Source organism: Hydra vulgaris, chromosome 14, assembly GCF_038396675.1.
Source record: "Hydra vulgaris chromosome 14, alternate assembly HydraT2T_AEP".
NCBI lineage: Eukaryota > Metazoa > Cnidaria > Hydrozoa > Anthoathecata > Hydridae > Hydra > Hydra vulgaris.
Genome location: NC_088933.1, coordinates 19,341,625 through 19,364,729, shown reverse-complemented (window position 1 = coordinate 19,364,729; position 23,105 = coordinate 19,341,625). Strand labels below are relative to the sequence as shown.

Here is a 23,105-nt window from a genome sequence, read left to right as displayed (position 1 = left end):
GCACATAATAATAAAAATTGATTATGGATTTTGTACTTTAATGTTTAAAATAGCATAATTCGAAAAAAAAAATTATTTTTTTTGATTTTAAATAGAGGTAAGCCACCTTGAGCCATGAAATATCAACCAACTGATAGCATACCAACTGATTTTTAGTCAATAGCTGTTGAGAAAATTCTAAATTTTTCATTGTCTTATAGAAGGCTAATCAAAGGATATTCCTTTACCTGAATGGTTTTGATGTGGTGAAAATTACAAATTAACAAACTGTAGTATGTCAGGAAAATCATTAATAAAGGTCGTGTATACTATAATTGTGTGCTTCTTGTGGGTAAGATGTATTTGCAAAAAGCAGCCCAATATAAAAGTGATAAATAATTTGATGAAAATTGAGAAAGTAATCTTTATAAAGTAGTTATTTTGGCTTTTATGATTGCGGGGTTTCAAAAATATATTCTTATGTTGTGAAATCCTCACCTAAAGTTTGCATAATAGGTTTATAGTTGAAAAAAGAAATTAATGAGTGTATAACCTCAATGTATCAATCTCAATTTAAAATAAGAGCTGTTACTACCATTCTACCAATCGCGAGGCTAGAATTTTTTGTTCTATCTCCATTAATTCAAAAATTCGAATTATTGATTATGTTATGTACCTCAAAATAATATTTTTCTACTATATTAAAATCTGAATTATAAACTAAAAATTTGCGGAGTAAACTTAAGTTATAAAAATCTTTTTATATGTCGTCTCCTAAAATTGTTATTTTTTAAATCTCAAAACTATAATGTGGAGATAAAACAAAATAATTCTAACCTCACGCAATGTTAGTGCATTTTCATTTAAGTTACGGCTGATTACATTGCAGGAAATTAATTTCCTTTAGTTTATGAAAAAGATGAATTACTAAGAATCAATAACAGGAACTAAAAAAAGCACGAAAAGGTAATTATCAGGTTACTTATCTTGGAAACAACAAACAAGTTGTCAACTAACATTGAAAATATTTGACGAAACAACTGCAGCTGCAATATTGAGTTATTTTCCTGAAAGAAATAATGCAGCACAGTTTTAATCATTGTTTTTTAAGTTATTTATCACACTTAATTCAAAGCAGAAACTCGATACATCTAATCAACTCGGCAATGCTGCTGTGAAATATGATAACAAACCCACACTATAGAGAAATTTGAATTAAAGTATCTATAAAATTTAGAGTTAAAATGTAAATATTTTACATCAACCAAACAAACTTCTTATGTTCTAATTACAACACTACAAACAACTTTAACTCTTATTAATGATTTGCTTAAAGAAAGCTATAAAATTGTCTTTACTTCCAGTTTACAAAGTGATCCTTTGGAGCTTTTTAGTAAGTATAGATAATTGGTCGGTGGTAGACTTTTTGTGAGTCTTTTAGAAGTATATAATAGTGAAAAGATTTTAGCCGAAGTCTGCTCTATAATATTTTCTGCGAAGAAAATAAATATCTGATATTTGATAACTTTAATTTTAAAAATATTACGCAAGATATTGCTCAGTTGTTTACATAAATACAAGTGTAAGCTTTCTGAAGGTAACATTGAAGTTGCTTGCATTATAGCAAGTTATATTTGTAAAAAATTAAAAAAAGATTTGGGTATTAAACTCGTGGTCAATAAACCTTAATTTATACAGAGAAGAACCTATATATATATCTAAGTCGACATCTTTCTGATTTTATTTGTCATCTTATTAATATTCTAAATATAATTTCTCCAATTCTTTTATTTTTTCGATTAAAAGTTTTGCATAACAAGTTTTAAAGATTTATTATATCAGTGTTGATTTTACTAGTGAAAATCACCTGGAGTAAGGAATAAAATATAGATCTCGTATTGTTAAAAATATTTTTTATAATTTTCAAAAGTAAATTACATATTCAGTAAGGAAAGATCAAGTGAAAGAATTAAAAAAAAAAAAAGATAAAGACCCAATAAATATTTCTAATAAAAAGGTATTTCTTCATTTCTTTTAATTTGAGTTATAATAAATACAGAATTTCAAACCTTTGATTTTGTTTTCAATGGAAAGTTTTTAGCAGTCTTAGGAACATGTTAGGTTATTTTAGGTAGCATGTTGGTATACAGCTATCTGAAAGCCTATCTCAGTATTCTTTCTGTGTTATTGGAATAAACTGAAGTAGGCAATAAGTTAGCAAAAAATCCAGCACAAAATACTACTCAAAGAAAATCTAACTATTATTTAACCATTTCAATAATATAAGAATAAAACATTTATACTGCATACACGACTCATAACCATAACAAGAACTCAAGCTTTATAAATAAGCCGTAAAAAAACTGGCCTCCTAATTTTTTACAGAAAATGCAACAAGCAAGGCCGTATAATTTAAGTAGGTTATGGTAGCTATATAACTATAACTGTCACTGATGGCAGAAAAATGAAAAAAGGGTTTGCCCATAATTTTGTGACTCATGTGGTTGGTGCAAATTGTTTTAAACATCAAAATAATCTATGAGACAAAACAAAGTTCAAGTTCATAAAATCTATGAAGCAAATGCTAGAGCAGTAATTGGTTTTTGAAAACCTGCATAGTGAAAAGCTTTCACGATGCATGATTTTTATTATCAAAAACTTCATTCTGTATACTTAATGACAATGAAATTTATACGAGAAAGAAAAGAATAGCTGAAGAAGACAAAAGCTGGCCCAACAAGATTTATCTGATAATGATTTGCTAAAAAAATTTGAAAATTATATAAACAAGATAAAATTTTCTTTAAACATTATAAAAATCTGAAAAAGTTATATTTAAAGTTATCACGTCTTGAAAAACCATGCTAATTCCAAATAAAAGAATTTGAATACTTTCAAAATCACTTTAACTACACCGAGTAAGTTGAAATTTTCAGGAATCTTTTTTACACAATGTGGATATATTTCGTCAGGTTAGAATTATTTTGTTCTAACTCTGCATTTGTTTAAACTGAGATAAATCAAGTTGAAGTTTTATACTGTAATGCAATAGAATTGGCAATATATTTTTCATTAATGAAAACTTTTTTTAATACTTGGCTATATACTAAAAATAATTATTTGTTTTGAAAAAAAAAGTAAGTTGATCAAATTGCTATTATGGCCCGACCCTATTTGGAGATAATTTCGATAGATACATTTTGCGTTAATATTATTTTGTGCTATCTCCATATTTTAGTAAAAACAATTTAAACGTTTTGCGAAAAGCAAATGAATTACAACAAATTACTTTTAACTTAGGGATTTAAACGCAAATATAGAAACCTAAAGCACTTCGTTGGAAAACTTAAATGGATGGGATGATATAATTAGCTTTCTTATTGCTACTTAGACAGAATTCAACTGATATTGCTTCTGGAAGGATGGGCAGCTTTTAATAAGAGCTATATTATTTAAAGAAAATCATTTCTATCTAAAAAGATTTATTGAAAATAAACAAACAAAATTTTTAATACAAATAACATGTTAATAACAGTTTGAATGAACCTTATACAACTTATACAACTTATAAAACTGAATGTTGCATAACATAACTAAAGTATATAAATAAAACAATTAAAATTTGTTTCCGGATTGAAGAGTTGGAAAAAAACTACTGAAATAAGGTTTTATAGAAACAAACATCTACAGCTGGCATGTATATATATATATATATATATACATGTATATATACATGTATATATACATGTATATATACATGTATATATATATATATATACATATATACATGTATATATACATGTATATATACATAGAAACAATGTCTTTTACTTTCTCACTAAAAATTTCAATATTATGTGGAAAACAAGATGCTAATGGAATTGATGGTTCTTCAAGATTACTTCCTGATCTTCAAGTGTTTTTTGGCTTGGACAGCCGTGCCTCTTTATAAATATCTGTAAAACGATTCTTGAAATACACGTGACCAGGAGCATTAGACCTATATACAAGTGTTTTGACATTAAAGTATGGAACCTTTTTGTAGTTCATAAGACAAGCAATTTTCGAGAAATTTTTGATGTCCTTTTTTTGCATTTGGTATACAAAAAATGGTTTACGTTGGTTAACATTTAACATTGCTTTTACCAACTCGGGAGGGCTGAATATTTCTGCTGAATGTGATGATTTCTCAATCTGACTATGTATATTATCACATTCCTGAATGGAGCTATGCCCTGGCTCACAATACTTTTGTTCAATGATTTCAATATTTGGATGATCAATAAGAAACTCACGCAATGCAGCTGACATATGACTGTTTCTATTTTGTGGAACACAAGAATCAAACCAAAGTAAAAACTTGTCAATATTAGGAAGATCCTTGTAAACTTAATTTAGCATACATATCACAGCACTAGCAATATTGTTACCAGAACGACCAGACATACCTTCATGCCATAATACACAATGTGCTTTTTTGTTCAGGGAAGAGTAGCCTGTTAAATTATAACAACTGAGCTTTTTTTTATAAAAGAAGTTTCCCACGTTACTTTTTGGCAAGCTCAAGACATTTTGTAGATCAATACAAACGTGGTTGTGGTAGGGGAGTTCAACTTTTGATCCTTATCTCTCTCGATCTTTGTTTCATTTTTTGATGCAATATGCTTGTTAAACTTTTGGATTTGCTCTTCATTTGCATTTTCAATAATGCAAAATTGGTAGCATGTATCACACAGATCTTTTTTTGGCTTTTGAAATTTGATATTAAATTTGGTGTTAAAAATATTGCGGTACATACATTTGCTGGTAAAATTTTATATTGAGTGCAATATGTTAAATATAAATCATAAAGTTTCTTCAAATTTAATGAGCCATCAAAGTATTGTTTGCAGGAAACGCTTCGACAATAATGTGACTCAACTCGTGGAAACAAGTTAATATGGTTTTCTATACTCTGTTTAGTCATTTCAAGAACTTTTTTTTTACAATGTTTCCCCCATTTTGTAGGGGCAGGAATACCAGTTTCAAGCTTATTTTCATGATAGTATGATATTTGCCTGCTCCTGATGTCTAATGTAGACAAATAAAACACCTTACATACACGATGTTTGACATTATCAACAAAGAAATTGTAAAAATAAGTATATTTTCTCCTTGATTTGCTTACTTTATTGGTCTGAGTTGTTTTTTTATCTAATCTTTCAGTAGTTTTACTAAAAAAGTGTTGCTTTTCAATCTGAGACATTCCCCACAGTCCATTAAATAATATTTTTCTCTCGTCTTCTGAAATTTTCACGAAACACTTAAACTTGCAACAATTTCCACAATCTTTTTTATTTTTAATACTTTTTGGTTGAATAACTTGCCTCTGATATTTATATATTCTTTTCCTGATTGCCTAAGTTGCTTTCTTTTTGTCTGTTTCCAGTTATAACAGTTTCATTACGTTTTCTTGTTTTCCCACCGTGCGGAGGTAATCGCAGTTGACCAGCAATTGAAGGATGTGTTGAAACATAGGGAGCAACCATGATATTAGCTTGTTGTGGGTAAAATAAAAATAAAATTAGACATAAAAAAGTTATGCAATGCAAATAGGTGAAAATAAGATCATTTTTTCCACATATGAAGCGATTCATTTAAATTTGAATCTTTATTTATTTAGTATATACAACAAATAGAGTGCTCAATATATATATATATATATATATATATATATATATATATATATATATATATATATATATATATATATATATATATATATATATATATATATATATATATATATATATATATATATATATATATATATATTATTAGAACCTCACGGATTCTATTATATATGTGACATACACACATTAGTGTATGTGTCACATATACAACAGAATCCGTGAGGTTCTAATAAGATAATAACACATTTCCTACTAAAATAATGTGCTGAATTTTTATTAATAACTAAAAAAAGCCGATTAGTACTAGAATATATAAGAAAATACCTGTATTTTGGTTTATTACTCTAAGACATACATTTATATTTTCCGCCATTTTAAATTTTTAAAGAGGAAATAAACACGAACTTTAATTATTTAATGCGACTATAAACTTATTTAATGCGATTTATAAACAATTTTATTGGTTGTTGGAAAATAGAACAAAATAATATTAATAACTATCGCTATTTTGCACATAGAACAATCGGTTACACCTAATTTGACACTATTTAGTTTTTTTTTCAATTTTAAAAGTATTATAGCTAGAAAGAAAATATAACAAAAAAAGAGAAAAAGGTATAAACTCATTTTTTTCAAATTTGGAGATAGAACAAAATAATTCTAACCCAACGATTTGCCAAATTTTTTTCAAAAAAATCTTCCTTTAAGTTTAAACGGCGAAAAAATCCGAACCAGTCACACGCATAAAAAATCCTATAATAAACGAATTGTAGATCTGAATAGAATTACCAAATTTAGAGTGCTAAATATTTGTCACTTATGAGAAATTGTGTTTTCCCAGTGGGCACAGGACGTAAAAAAGACGTCTTTTAAACGTCTTTTGAACGTTTTGGACGTCTTTTGAACGTTCAAAAGACGTCTTATTTAGGTCCTGTGCCCACTGGGTTTGATGTTTCTTTTTCATACTTATTTGAAAAATGTTGAAGTAAGCGTGGCTTTTTTTTTTTAATTTCAAGTGCTTCAGTACAGTGGGCTGTACTAAAAATGGACCGACATAGCACTGAATAACGGTTCATTTAGAATAATTTTAATCTTTACATATAATTTGTTTTATGTAATGAATAAAAAGTTGAATTATTCAATGAGAATATTATTGATGTTCATATATTAGATCATAGAATTGTAATCATTGAAAGAATATTTTTAAAGTTGGGTTACTTTTAAAACTATGATGTTGAACTTGGCCACGCTTTTTTGAACACATTTTAAAGTTGGTCTTGAGTTCTTATAGTTTCTTATGAACAAGATTTAGTTATTGTTATATACTTATAATTTAAATCTATTCATCAGAAGGGTGATAAAAAAAAACTTTAGAAAAAGTATATTGAGACAATTTTTCTGACTACAAAAATAAATTAAATAGTTTTTACAATTTTATTCAAAATTCTCAATCAGGAAATCAAATTACAATAATTACCAAGATTGGTTAATATTATATTTTGTTTTTATTATAATTTGTCCATGCTCTATGTGTCTAGCTGGCATACTGTCTGCAACTGTACCACAAGTACCGTTGCAGACACTTGTGTTATTATCGTTATCTTTACCAATTTCTTCACATTATGCACACGAGTTATTGGACTGAACAAGTATTTAAACAATCTTCAATACCATTATCATTTCTTTAAACACTGAAATCACTTGTGTTATTCTCGCTATCAAATATTAGCGAACTTAAAATTTTTTGAATTTTTAGGTTTTTTTCTTAAATTTTTTTTTTATAATCTTTCTGAAGTTGTTGATTTTGGAAGACCTCCATAATTGGAGTATAAGTTGGATTAAAAAAAATTAATCCATAAAATGGATTAAATGAAATTTTTTTAAATTAAATTTTAATAAGCACCTTTAAATTTTTCTAAATAGACTTTTTATAAAATTATGTTAAATAAGGTGAAATATTTACTCATATATTAGTGTTAAGCCTTAATCTAAAAAAAAGTTGTCTGAAAAAAGAACGCTTAAATCATCGATGTTTTGTACCAAAGAGGTATAAGAAACTAGCTGGAAGGAGAACGAAGCCGAAAATGGTTTGAAACCGTATTACAATCCTTCTAGTATAATTATTCCAGCGGCAATTTAAAATCGCACTATTACGGTGAAAAAGAAAATTTCGAAATGTAGTTTAGAAGCTTTCAATCCTGTTGTCAAAGTGGATTATCTTGAAAATTGACTGGAGAAGTTTTTAACAACTATCAACAAATAATTACAATAAAAATCACGATAAAGATAAAGTAACTGTTTTTATATACTCAATAGTTAGTGTAAATATTAAAGTTTTAAACAAACTCTACTCTTTGTTTGAACCTTTTCTTTCACTGAACCCGTTTTGCTATAGGTTTGTTATGTTCTTAAAAAACGTTTTTTCGTCACGGAATTTTTTAAATTTTCCCTGGACTTTATTTTGTGTTGTAAAGTTATTAAAATACAAGAACAAAAAAAATTAAACTAAAATTCAGTTTATGTTCCAATAGAACCAAAACATACTATTGCATTAGGATTGCAATTGCCTCGTTTTTCCCGTAGAAGAACGCAAAGTTTTACTTTTTATTACTTTAGCGCAACGTAATTGTAAAAATATCCAAGCCTATAACTATTGTACGTCATTTAGTTACAATAATTACACGGTATCTCATTAAAAATTATATTACTACAAAGAAAGTTTCCTAAAAAATGACATAATTTTGCTTCGTTCTCCCTCAAGCTAGTATATTATACCTCTTTGGTAATATTGTTTACCAAAGAGTTATAATATACTAGCTGACTTTCGAGATAAGGTTGAAGATGAATAATGTAAAGCTTTTTCTACAGCATTGCATCTCTGCTTGAAAAGATATATTTTAATATACCAAGCATCTTTTAAGCTTTAGAGACCGCAATAAAGGATTGGGTTTTGAATTTAAGATCATTAGAGATAATGGTGCTAAGTTTTTTTTCAGAGGTTGTAGTAGCAAGTTCAGTTCTTTTCGCATTACCTTGCCAATTGTACTCGGTCATAGAGAACGTTTTCTCAAAGGTGGTTGTAAGTTAAAAGTTTAACATTGCAATTACTGATAATTAGTAATATTTTGCTAGGACTGATACATTTTTTTTTTTCAGCATCTTCGCTTCCAACAAGGCTGCAAGCAACCACTAATTAAAGTTGGAAGTTACTGGAAGAGAAAAGATGAAGAATGTAGAGCAAGATAACAATTGACGGACGACCTAAAGGATTGCAAATTATATGAATCAGGAAAGCAAGATAAAGGAAGCGAATTCCAAAGAACTGATGTTCCAGGAAAAAAACTAGACAAAGAAGCGTTTTTGGAGCATTTAGGAACAGCCATAGAAAAAGGATGAGACTTAATTGAATGACGAGTAACACGAGAGTGAATTTTAGTAGATGGAACAAGAGATGCTAGCACTTTAGAGCAGAGCCCATTATAGTATTTGTAGAAAAGAGAAAGAGAAGTAACATTACGATGATGTGATAATGTTTGGAGGTTGGATGAAGGAGCAGGTCCAACTATGTTTACAATGCGTTTTTGCACCTTGTCTAAAAGAGAAAGGGCATCATTAGAAGATCCGCCCCAGATATGGCAACAGTATTCCATACAAGGCCGGATTTGAGATTTATAGAGATAGAGAATAGAATCCGAAGTAAGAAAGTAACGAGCTCGATAAAGAGATGCAACCTTAGCAGAAGCTAATTTTTCAACTAATTTGATATATGGTTTCCAAGAAAGATTGGAAGTAAGAGTTAATCCTAGAAGATGAAGGGTAGATGACTCATCGAATAAATCACCATTCATAGGTATAGGAAGATCTAACTTATTGCGATAACGATTGGCTGCAAAAATTGGGTTTTATCTGAACTAAAGTTCAACAGCCACTGTGAGTCCCATGTTTTAGCAGAAGTGAGATCCTTTTCAAGCTCAAATGCCCCCTCCAAGCAATCAGAGAGTGTTGGTTTCTTATCACAACAAGAATAAATGGTAGTATCATCAGCAAAAAATACCACCTTAGATGTCAGAATATCTGGAAGATTGTTAATGTAAATTAAAAAGAGTATAGGGCCAAGGATTGAAACTTGAGGAACCCCTGAAGTTACAGAATAAGAAGAAGTCTTTCGTCTTCCTGAATGATAGGTTTAGAGAGCTTGGTGGTGATGATGTTTTTTTGTGTTTTATAGTTTTTGGTACTTTATTCATTGTTAAATTTATTGAAGAACTTGACTCAAAGCATAGATAGTACTCAGAACACTGTTTTATAGCCCAAGCAATTGCCTCATTACTATTAATATACCCTAAGCCGTGAAAAAGGGCTCTAAATGTGGCCTCTGCAATGCACACCAAAAGTATAAACAGGGACACCATCCATGCGCAACATGGCACTGTTAATACTTTGATATTTTTTAGCTGTTGATGGAATCAGCCTCTCTGAGAGCTACCACAGAGTTTGGGAAGCCTGACTACCAGCCGGCCTCAGGATTGTAAAACTGAGTTTTAGAGCTGTACCCTCATTAGGAGATAATAGAATGAGTTGCCTAGTCATAAAAACACAAGCAAAACTCCTGCATTAAGTCAAGATCCAACATTCAACATCCTAAACTGGAAACAATGTATTAAGAATACATCTGCGCCAGCCTAATAAATAAAGAAGGGGTGCGAGGCTGGTCAACACATAGAATTTGTTTACCCCTTAAGTCTTTGCCTAGGAGGCCTTCTACAAGACAGTAGCCGGATGCATTTAATATCTGCCCAAGATGAGTATTTTTATCGAGACACCATCTCTATATGCAAGACAAAAACATTAATCAAAATAATGAAAAGTGTTGGGAAATACACGAAGTCTTGTAAAACTCACCTGGTGACTTGCTTCCATTTGGGAGACGCGCCACCTAGTATGACGCACTGGGTTTCGTTAAAGAAAATAACTTTAATTCAAATTTAAGAGATTTAAAAGACGTTTCTTTAGAATTTATATACAAAGTCCTGTTCTAAAATTTTGTAGGAGTCCTATAAAACACCTGGTATAAAATAAAATAAAAATTAATAAAATTAAATAAAAAGCCTAAAGTACATTATATGTGAACTATGGTATACTACAATATACTTCTACAAGATATCTCATTAGTTACTGTTCTAAAACTTTATTTTACTTGTGCTTTTTTTTATATTTAAAATACTCTAATAATAAGTGTAAAACATTTATTCATTAGGTTTTTGGTTAAATGTACTACAGGTTAAGTCCTATTTGACATAAGTATAAACATTTGTTTGGTGTTCGCAAAATGTCAGTAAGTTAGCTATCTCAAACACCTAGCTATCTCAAAGATGGATCCGCCCCTCATATATAAATAGGGGAGAGGGGGGCAAGTTGATACGGGGGCAAATTGATACAAAGCTATTAAAACAGCTATTACACTAATTGCGCGAATAAGATTTGGTACGGGAAATAGCTTTTTAGTTCCCTAACGTCTGATGTAAAAAGATTTCCGTTCATTTCAAAATCGATCAAGCAGGAAAGCATGTTGTAAATAAAGCAACTTTTGAAAAAAACTGACAACGTGTTTTGTAAGAGATTTTACAAAAAAGGTAAGTACATTTAGCTCATCAACTCTTCCATAAGTTTAAGAAAACATTGCTAAATGATTTTGTATATGTCATTTGTTTGTTCGTTGCTTCTGTTAAAATTTAACTCGAATTTAATGCAACGCGGTCTAAAGGGGCACGTTGATACAGACCACTTGGGGCAAATTGATACACTGTATCATCTTACCCTTTTGGTAAAGCATTTGAATATGGCCAAAAATATTTTTGTTTATGTATTTGCATTGATGCAATTAAATTGTTTGGTGTAGACTAATTTTTTCTCGCAGAGATGAATAGGTAAATAGGTCTAATAAAACATTGTTCGGCCTAATTATTATTAATACCACTATTTAAAACTATTGCAATCCAATCTTTTAGATTGCAATCCAATTTTTTGGATTGCGATCCAATCTTTTGGATTGCGATCCAATCTTTTGGATTGCGATCCAATCTTTTGGATTGCGATCCAATCTTTTGGATTGCGATCCAATCTTTTGGATTGCGATCCAATCTTTTGGATTGCGATCCAATCTTTTGGATTGCGATCCAATCTTTTGGATTGCGATCCAATCTTTTGGATTGCGATCCAATCTTTTGGATTGCGATCCAATCTTTTGGATTGCGATCCAATCTTTTGGATTGCGATCCAATCTTTTGGATTGCGATCCAATCTTTTGGATTGCGATCCAATCTTTTGGATTGCGATCCAATCTTTTGGATTGCGATCCAATCTTTTGGATTGCGATCCAATCTTTTGGATTGCGATCCAATCTTTTGGATTGCGATCCAATCTTTTGGATTGCGATCCAATCTTTTGGATTGCGATCCAATCTTTTGGATTGCGATCCAATCTTTTGGATTGCGATCCAATCTTTTGGATTGCGATCCAATCTTTTGGATTGCGATCCAATCTTTTGGATTGCGATCCAATCTTTTGGATTGCGATCCAATCTTTTGGATTGCGATCCAATCTTTTGGATTGCGATCCAATCTTTTGGATTGCGATCCAATCTTTTGGATTGCGATCCAATCTTTTGGATTGCGATCCAATCTTTTGGATTGCGATCCAATCTTTTGGATTGCGATCCAATCTTTTGGATTGCGATCCAATCTTTTGGATTGCGATCCAATCTTTTGGATTGCGATCCAATCTTTTGGATTGCGATCCAATCTTTTGGATTGCGATCCAATCTTTTGGATTGCGATCCAATCTTTTGGATTGCGATCCAATCTTTTGAATTGCAATCCAATCTTTTGAATTTCAATCCAACTAAGTTGTTCCATTCTTATATTTCACGTTTCTAAAAAAACGCGCTCAAATTTCAAAATCAACCAATGAAAATTATAACGGAGTTTAAGTTGCCGTACCGCTAGCATCAATGTTTTCGTATATTTGTAAACACTTTAAAAGTTCGTAGTGTGATTATATTGGTATTAAATATAAATATAAATTACCCGAGAAAGTAAACATTTTTATTTTTTATAATTTCAGATGGTGCGAACATATAAAAGAAAAACTACTTTTGGGGCCTCATTGGAAGTCCTTAAACTTGCTGCTGAGGAATTCATTTCAAAAAACCAAAGTCTCAGAACTGTCGCCTTGACCCATGGCTTAGATAAAATGACATTATTTCGTTTTGCAAAAAACCCAAGGAAGGAGTTTCCACACCTGGTTGTTCCAAACACAAACTATTATTTACTGCTGCAGAGGAGCAAGAACTTGTTAATTATCTGTTAGATGCAGCGAAAATGTTTTTTGGTATTTCGCCAAAAGAAACAAGAAAGCTTGCATATCAGTATGCTAAGAGTCTACAAAAAAAAATTCCTTGTTCCTGGCATGCCATTTAATTTGCAGGAGTAGACTGATTTAAAGGGCTCATGAAAAGATATGAAGATGTCCTGTCTATCAGAACGCCCGAGGCAACTTTCTTAAGTAGAATGGGAAGTTTTAACAGGACAGTTGTTGATTTGTTTTACAACAATTTAAAGAGCTTGTACACTCGTTTCCATTTCGAACCACACAACATTTGGAATGTGGATGAGACTGGACTTACCACAGTTCAGAAACCATCAAAAATAGTAGCTCCAAATGACGTCAAACAAGTGGGAGCGGTAACAAGTGCAGAGAGGAGTAAATTAGTAACCTTGTGCTGTGGAGTCAATGCCTTGAGACACGCATGTCCTCCAATGTTCATATTTCCTAGGGTCAGGTATAGTGAACGAATGGTAGATGGAGGTCTCCCGGCTCTGTTGGAGCATGTCAGATTTCTGGCTGGATGACAAGGAAAAATTTTTTCTTTTTTTGAAACATATTGTGAAACATTGTAAACCAACAGTTGAACAACCTGTCCTGCTGCTGTTGGATAATCATGAATCTCATGTATCTCTTGAATCTATTCAATATGCCAAGGAAAATGTGCCGTGCGGCCAATGCAGCCTCTTGACATTCCCGCTATATGTTGTAATGCATTCAAGCTTGCCATGTCACTTGCTAACATACAGTCAGGCTTCGAATCTACCGGGATTTTTCTTTTCAATCGTTTTCGGATTGACGCTGTCCTGTTTCTCTCCTCATCTGTTAGTGATAGGCCAGATCCTGCAGTTTCTGGAGGTGTTGATTCTGCTTTGAACGTGGAGGAAATTGCTACTGCTGAAAACAATGGTCATCTTCAAGTAGACGTCACTATGAACTTAGCTTCATTTGAATTTCAACCGTCAACAGCTTTTTCAGATTCGTTAGCGATATGTAAGGAAAGTCCAGTAGATTTCACATCTGCAGGAACTATTTTTTGTGCCAATAGTCAAGCTATAGCCTCGCCCTATGTGGTACAGCCGCTTCCTGAAGCCGGACCACGCAGCCAGAGTAAACGCGGGAGAAAATAGGGCAAAAGACGTATTTTGACCGATACACCAGAAAAACTGGCTATTGACCTGGCAGAACAAAAGAAAAGGAAAAAAGGAGAAATCTGTTGCAGCCATATCAAAAATAAAACTGTAAGGACTTCATTTTCGAATTCAAATGAAAACATTGATGATACTTTCTGTCTTGTGTGTGGCGAGCCCTATTCAAATAGTAGATCAAGAGAAACTTGGGTTCAGTGTGCAGACTGTAAATTGTGGGCCCATGAAGAATGTACAGATAGTACTCCTGCTTTTATTTGTGAAAATTGTTAAGAGTGATTAAAAAAAAAACATCTTTTTTTAGATTGTTTACCTAATCTTTTGTATTTGTTTACCTGTTTACCTAATCTTTTGTGTTTGATTACTTAATTAATTTATTAAGTTTCATTTTCAAGTCTTATTAAATGTATCAACTTGCCCCAGCATGGGGCAGGTTGATACACAAATCTTTACCTTACTTTTTGTGCTGTATTTATTTTAATTATTATTATTATTATTATTATTTTTAATTAAAGACCCTCTGTAAATGTGTTTACAAGGTAAAAATGCATAAAAATAGTTTAAGATATGTAAAGAGAGAATAAAGTATATCACTTGATAATGTTTTCTTCAAGAGTATTTTTGAAAATTGTTCGCTGTTGCTTTGCATTCCAACATTGAATTGCCTGTACTAAAATTTGATAAGTATCTTCAGGAATTATATTTTCTGAAATACTAATTTTCACTTTCTTCTTATCCTGAATTAAGTTTTTCATATTTATTTTATGGATCTTACATAATTCCTTTATATCATCTAAAAATGAATATTTTAATGAACAATAGTTAAGCTGAGAATTGATGATTTTAAAAGTTACTTTATTATTTAATAGACGGATAAATAGATTTATTTTATTTTGTTGTATGTAAGTCGATATCTCCCGAACTTTAAATAGAGAGTTTATATAGTTTTTGCTATACTTAGAGATATTAAAAAATGACTTAACTGCATTTCTTCCAAGTTTGTTAAGTTTTGCATTGTTGACTCTCTATTTTCACAGAGTTCCAGACCATGCGTTAGCGTCGGAACTGCTAAAGATGTATATAACTGAATAATTGAAGATGGATGTACAAACCGGATACCAGATTGAATCAGAGTTTGCACTATTGTTTGGAAATTTGATACTCTATTGTTAATGTTTGTTCTATTGAGTGAGGCAAAAATAGATTTTTGTGTATCCCAAATAAAACCTAGATGATTAAGTTTTCATTTGGTATTATTTGATGGTCGTCTAGGGTTATCTTGCAATTAGTTAATTGTCTTTTTCCCGAAAGCAACAGTTCCGTTTTGACAGCATTGAGCTTTATGCCGTTTAAGTTATTGTAAATATTACACTTTGTAATCAGCCTTTCAAGACCAGATAGAGTAGAGCTAAGAAGAATGATGTCGTCAGTATAAGCAACAACACCTGTGAAGTTTCTATGTATAGAAGTACCCACAACGTAACATTTTTTATAGTTTCGAGTAACTTTTTGGTGTATATGTTATATAGGTAGGGGGACAGAATGGATCCTTGTCTAACTCCTTGCTTAAGAGCAAATGAAACTGATTTGGAGCCTAGATAAGAGACAGTTGCACTACTTTTGTGGTATAAAGAAGATATAGTATTAACTATTTGGAGAGGTAAGCTTTTATTAAAGTAAAGTTTATCAAAGAGAATGTCCCAGTTGCAGCTGTCAAAAGGTTTTTCAGCATCTAAAGAACATAAATAAATAGGTGAATTATTGTTGTTGTAATGCTTAGTTGTTTCGTTTATAACAAATTCAGCATACAAGGTCGAACTCTTACTATTGAAACCAAATTGAAGGGGATGTGTTTCTTTTATCTCAGGGCTGATGAGTAAAATTAGGTATTCTAAAAGTTTCATAAATATTGGAATAATACTGATACCTCGGTAGTTATTTGGGTCGGTTAGTGATTTTTTATACGATTTGACTAGCGGTATAATAGTTGAAGTTGACATAGATGAAGGGGTCCATCCATAATTAATTGAAAAGTGAAAAAATTTTCTTATCCATTGCGTTAGTGCATCACACTGGGCGTATTTTAAATGTTCTGCAGATATATTGAAATGATCTTGGCATTTATTTAATTTTAGGCAAGAAATAGCAACTTTTATATTTTTATCGGTTAATAGCTATTTCATCAGGATTTTCTCAAGGTGGAATTTGACGATAAATAGAACTATGATTTAACCTTTCAGTGTTTAATCGTTTTTCAAATTTTGTAGCAAATTCTGCGGTAATCGATTCTTTATCCTTTTTATTGTTTATAGCAAAAAGTTTTGGATTTGACTTCTTTTTTATACACTTAAAAACATTCCAAAAGTTTTTTGGGTTAAAGTTTTTTAGTTTTTCAATTTTTATGTATTGTTGATATAGTTAATTGTTTTGGGCTGCTTTGACGGCTTTGCGGAAATTCTTTCGAGCAAAGAGGTATTGATTAAAGATAGAAGAGGCGGAGTCTTTTACAAATTCCATTTCCCTCTATTTTTGAAAATAATGTGAAAGAGTTTTTTTACTTCGAGTTAACTCGGGAGTCTACCAGGATTTTGAATAATCAGATCGTTTTTTTGACTTTAAGTGTTCTCTAAGAGCCCATGCTCCACTATTAGTAATAGTAGTATAGATTTGGGCAAGTTTATTTTCGAAATTACCAATAAGGTTAAGATTATTAAAACTTGTATTTAAGTGATCCTTATATAAGTTTATAAAGTCTAGATTATTCCAGAGATATCTTGGAACGCTATATTTTCTTGATAATATTGACCTTTAAGTCCAATTGAAATCGATAGCGGCAAGTGATCACTTACATTTTGAAAAGAAGGAGGAATAATGATACATTTATATACTAGAAGAGATGTATGCTTTGAAATAGCTATATGATCAATATACGATGAGTTTGGTAATGTAAGATGTTTGGTAATGTAATTATGTTCTAATCAATAAAATTTTGGTACTAAAATATGCAGGATACTTAGTGTAACATATACAAGTTATTATTTCCACTCTAAATATAATATTTAGCTTTTATATATATATATATATATATATATATATATATATATATATATATATATATATATATATATATATAGGGGATTACGTTTCAAATTTCCCGAGTTTTTGCTGTCAGTCATGAAGCAATAATACTGTCAGGATGTTTGTTTTATCATGATTGTCTGCGTGAGCTCTACAAAAAATTTACAAAACTTCAAAACTAACCTTTTTAAAGTATATGAAACCAGGACATTTTACTTAATCTGGTTGCAGACTTATAAACAAAAACGTATTAAGTTATCATTTTCAAGCCGACTGAAAGATTTTTGTTGCAAGTTCTATTTCTATATTCTATTCTAAGATAGACGAGTTAAAAGAAAAATGAAGAATATTATAAATGTTGTAACTTTTAATATAAATTTATTTTTGCATTTCCCGCCCTAACCATACCGTCAAAAAATATCAAATGGTATACGCACAAGAACAACGAAACTTAACCTCATCATCAAAAAATATCAAACAGTATACGCGCTAGAATAACGAAACTTTCATATGCTTATTTAACAGATATATTCGTCATAAGTGAGTTAAAAATTATTAGGAAATTTTGAGTTTCGTGCAGTGTATCTTAGCTTTTTTTTATATTATTTAATTTGCCTACAGACACTTTTGTTTATGAAAAAAAAAATTTTTAATCTGATTTACGCACATCACAACACATTTAAAACAGCTCAGCAAATTATTCTAATCACACTCAATTTTTTAACAGACGACTTTTGGTTACTATAGCAACAAGCTACCATAATATATTTTCGCATTTTTTATTCTGTGTGATTTATGCCTCATAATTAATTATCTTTCTTACGCGTCAAAAGTGTTATTTTAAAATTCGAGGGTTATTGCCGCCTAAAAAATTTAAACAGTTTCTTAAAGCAAATTTAAACAGTTTCTCTAAGAATATCTTAAATTCAGCCGTTAAGTTCAGATTCCGACTAGTAATATAGTTGTTTATTACCTCATTAAAAAGTATCGTGTGTGTATATATATATATATATATATATATATATATATATATATATATATATATATATATATATATATATATATATATATATATATATATATATATATTGTATATTTATGCTATAATTGTTAAAGATATTTTTACCTAAAAACTCAATAAAAAAGATTAACTTGGAAAAAAAGTTTATTAATTTTAAGATAATGTAATTAAGTTATTAAAATATTAAAAGTAAAAAAATCAAACCCGAAAACTATAAAACATATAACTCATTAGAGATTTTATTTGTGCTAATGTAAATTTAAAACATCTCAATAAAATATACAATAGATATGCAAAGAAATTCTCCAATCTAAATGTTTTCACATTTCATGTTTTTGAGATAAAGAGCTTAAAAAAGCTGAATTTTTTAAAACAAGACAAATAGCATGATAGTGAGTAAATCTTATCTCAAAACAAAATTTATATACAGAAAAAAAAGCTTAACAACTTCAAAATCCAGATATTTTTAAATTCAAAATAAGTTATCAAGGAGATAAAAAAAAATTCAAAAACAATTTTAACTGACAAATTGGAACCATTTAAAATCAAGGCTATGACTAAATTTGTAAATATTTCAGAACAGTAGCAAAACCCTAGACACAACTATCAAGAATTGATGGAATAATAGAGCGATCAAAAAACTGTAGTAAAAACGCTATTCAACATTAGGATAGCCAATATCGTCACAGGTGCTGTACCTGACTGCTGACTGTTTTTGTGTACACAAATTTAAATTTAGCCAGAAAAAGAATATTACAATAAACAACATTTTGGTTTCTTTTTCTTCTTTACCTGCAAAGCAGCTCTAGTCGCAGTTTCAAATACCTCTCGTACACCATCTTTTGATTTTGCAGAGCATTCTATATAAGAGAAAGCATTAATTTTATCAGCCATTTCTTTTCCCTGTTCAATTTTTACAGGTTCTTGTTTCATTTTCTGTAATTCCCATTTGGTGTTTTCATCATTACGAAGATCCTTCTTATTTCCAACTAATATAATAGGTACATTAGGACAAAAATGCTTAACTTCAGGAGTCCATTTTTCAGGGATATTTTCTAAACTGTCCGGTGAATCTATTGAAAAGCACATCAATATTACATCTGTGTCTGGATAAGAAAGTGGGCGTAATCGGTCATAATCTTCCTGCCCTGCTGTATCCCATAAAGCTAACTCAACTTGTTTTCCGTCAACTTCAATATCAGCAACATAGTTTTCAAAAACAGTTGGAACATAGACTTCAGGAAACTGATCTTTAGAAAAAACAATTAATAAACAAGTTTTACCACAAGCACCATCACCAACAATAACAAGCTTTTTTCTAATTGCAGCCATTTACTACTATAAACCTAAAGATCTGATTAGTAATTTAAAAATATCAAGATAATTTTACAATAATATAATAAAACAAGCAAATAAAATAAAATATAAAAATAAAATAATCAAAAGAAAATTTATGACACTCATGATAAAAATAAATAACTATGGCTTTATAATAATCAGAGCTTGACAAGAGTTAACAACAACAACAACAACAACATCAACTACTACTACTACTACTACTACTACTACTACTACTACTACTACTACTACTACTACTACTACTACTACTACTACTACTACATAAATATATATCAGGGCTGTATTTAACCATATTTTGGGTGCTACCACTTATGACAATTTTCTCAAATACATTTTTGATAGACAAAATCTTATAATTATAGGGCATTCATAGACCTTCTGATGATCTGATGTAAAATAAGAATGAAAGCTCTTTATTGCACTTCTTCATCTAAGATGTATAACACTACTTCGTAAAATTAATTAACAACAATGACAAAGCTAACAACAGTGACAAGTTTTCTTTCATTTTATTTGCTTTAATTTTTTTAATGTTGGACTTTATAAATTTTTGTTTTTATGATTTATGGAATTTTTAGTTTGGGCAGACTGGTTATGGCACCTATACCACTAAAACGGTATGGGCAACTAACAGAAGACTTGAAAAATTGTAAATTGTATGATTGAACAAGAGACCTGACTGGTTGACTTAGACAGTTATCATGGTTTATCATTTATCATATAGTTATCATTTAATAAGATAATAATTTGAGTCAGTGTAAGACAAGCAGAAGAATATATAGGTAGCATGAGTAGAGAAAAAAATATAAATTACACATTGAGTTAAATAGAATAATGTTAATGAAGAAAGCACACTGTATATCAATTAATAAATTTATTATCATTGAGGTGTAGATTAAGGCCTTAATTAAATTAAAAAAAAAACACACATCATCTTTTATAATTCAAATGTTTAAGATATTTAAGATACATTTAAATATTAAACAACTGTAAGATAATTTTATATATGCTTTTGCCCTTTTTTTTATAACAAAAATGCACAGTACATATACACATACTATATAGACATATTATTCATTAAACCAAAAGCTACATTTTAAATATTTTAAAAGTAAATTCAGAAAGAAAAAATGTGTATTTTTTTTAAACTTTAGCAAATAAAGAAAAATTATTCGTACTTTCATTAGAAATCTAAACCTTTCGCTTGCATTTAAAATAACTGAATATTACTTAAAACACTAGACATCTTTACAACACTATACATCTTTACCTATATACAATTTTCTTTAAATATAAAAAATAATTAAATATTTCATTTTCTTAGTATACTTTAGGATACTAAGAAAACGTATGTATGTTTTTATATAAGTAATGTATTTAAAACTTGAACCTTTATCTATACTTTATCTCATGCATAAAAACGCAATTAGCTAATTAAGTAACTAGTTTAGTTTGTATTACATGGTAAATTACTCTAACAAACCTGCAATAGGAATTCCTCTAATAGCAGAAGTATATATTAAAAAGATTTACATTAAACATAAAATATACCATCAATATATTAAAAGTACAAGATATTACAATAATACCAACGCCTTTACTAAAAATCGTAAGACTAGGATAGTTCTAATATAGTGTCACATTCAAAATGTACTTCTTGTTACACCACACCTTTTATGACTTCTTGTAAAAGATTTCTAAATTTAAATGTGACAATAGACTGATGCGTAAAGTTGGCTTTTAGCAAGAAAAAATTATTTGTAATAAAATTGATTAAAAACGATATTTTCGTATGCTTGCAAATACTGACTTTGAAAACAAATCATAATAAAAGCGAGGAAATCGCTTCAAAGAATAAATTTATTGGATAGAATTTTGCAGAATAAGCAATTTAATTGGCCAATGCGAAAAATTTCTTTAGTGAAATTTTTGAAATTTTAATACCATAAAAAAATCTGCAAAGTTGGCTTAATAAAAAAAAACCTCGAAAACAAACGTATTTTAAATATTTTGATTTAGAACAACAAAAATCGCTTATTCAATAGTGACAACTTATAAGCGATCTTTTCACACAAAAAAAAAACTGCCTAAATTTATTTTTAAATTTTTATTTGTCAAAATATATTTGTAATTCCAAGACTATACTTTGATTGGCTTGTATAAATAGTTGTATTAAAAAAGCAATGATATACTAAGGACAACTTGGTAATATATCAATTGTATAATGATATACTAAGGACAAATTGTTAATATATCAATTGTAAAAATTATTTACAAAAAAAAGTTAGTTGAGCCGTTTAGTGCCCGTTGCATTTACAAATAGTTATTGTATGAGGCGACAATTAATTGAAACTGACGCCAAACAAATGTAAACCTCTTAGTGGCGGACTAAAAATAGGGTGAGTCGGAAGGGTGGAACTGCTTCCCCTCCCACGCTCCTTAGAGTACGTTTAAGGGGAGCACAAATAAATTAGCACTCCCCTTAAACATTATACTTCGCGCTTTATATAAAATTCCAATTCAGTTTATTTTAGCCGGAAATCAAAATAAGTGTTGTGTATGCGCCTAATGTCTAGTTTATCGCTACTTTATAATCTCAAAGAGCATCAGAAATGCCTGAATAAATCAACACTTTTTAATTATCGATAAATATTTTTGCTTCAATGTAATTTGCACGCAGAAAAATAGTTTTTATAAACTAGTATGAAAGTAAACTACTGTTTTAAAATAATTTTAATGATATTTTGACTTTAAAATAAACAAACAATTGCAGTAATGTTAAATGTTTTTCACTTTAAGATAACTGTGAATTAAAATAAACTTAGAAAGCTCAAATTTTAAATTGTTTAGTACTTTTATTGTACGTAATAGTTATTAATCAGTTATAGGTTAATTAACAAGTTAGAAAGTTATATAAAAGCAAACATAATTTTTTTTTTTTTTACAAATATAAGGGATAGTATATATTACCATAAAAAACGTGTCGCAATTTTTAACCGTTTTTAACCCTTCCATCCCTCGTCACCACATTGTAACTCTTTAGTAACAAGTCCCGTACGAGTCGTTACAAAATCAATAAAAAACCCCAGTCCCCTTGAGCGTGACGTAATTTATAGGCGACCCCTGATACTCGATTAACCAAAATCATTACTTAGAGTATTATGTCATGAAATGAGTAGTACAATTTATAAAAAAATGCCATAATGTTGACCTGGCTTCATCGCATTATGCCATAATAGTGACGCCATTCTCTGAAAAGAATTCCATAATTCATGTTGTCAAAGTGGATAACCCGTCGAATATCTCACAATATTGTCTAATTCAGAGCTTTTAGAGTATTCTAAAAAAAATGGTTTGTATCAAGAACTGAAAAAAAAATCTGAAACAGCTTTGTATTAAGACAAGTAACTGCCTTAAAAATTCCTTGCCAAAACAACTCGTCCTCAAATTGGAAAAATCATAAAT

The 23,105-nt window shown here is 29.8% G+C and overlaps 1 protein-coding gene across 1 annotated transcript; it reads right to left on the bottom strand.

The window, feature by feature from the left end:
* Window positions 1–18,504: 18,504 nt before the first annotated feature.
* Window positions 18,505–21,313, bottom strand: LOC100204217 (ras-like GTP-binding protein RHO). Its single transcript, XM_065818144.1, has one exon. It carries the CDS (start codon window positions 19,611–19,613, stop codon window positions 19,035–19,037), a length of 579 nt encoding a protein of 192 aa, XP_065674216.1. The 5' UTR covers window positions 19,614–21,313; the 3' UTR covers window positions 18,505–19,034.
* Window positions 21,314–23,105: the final 1,792 nt, after the last annotated feature.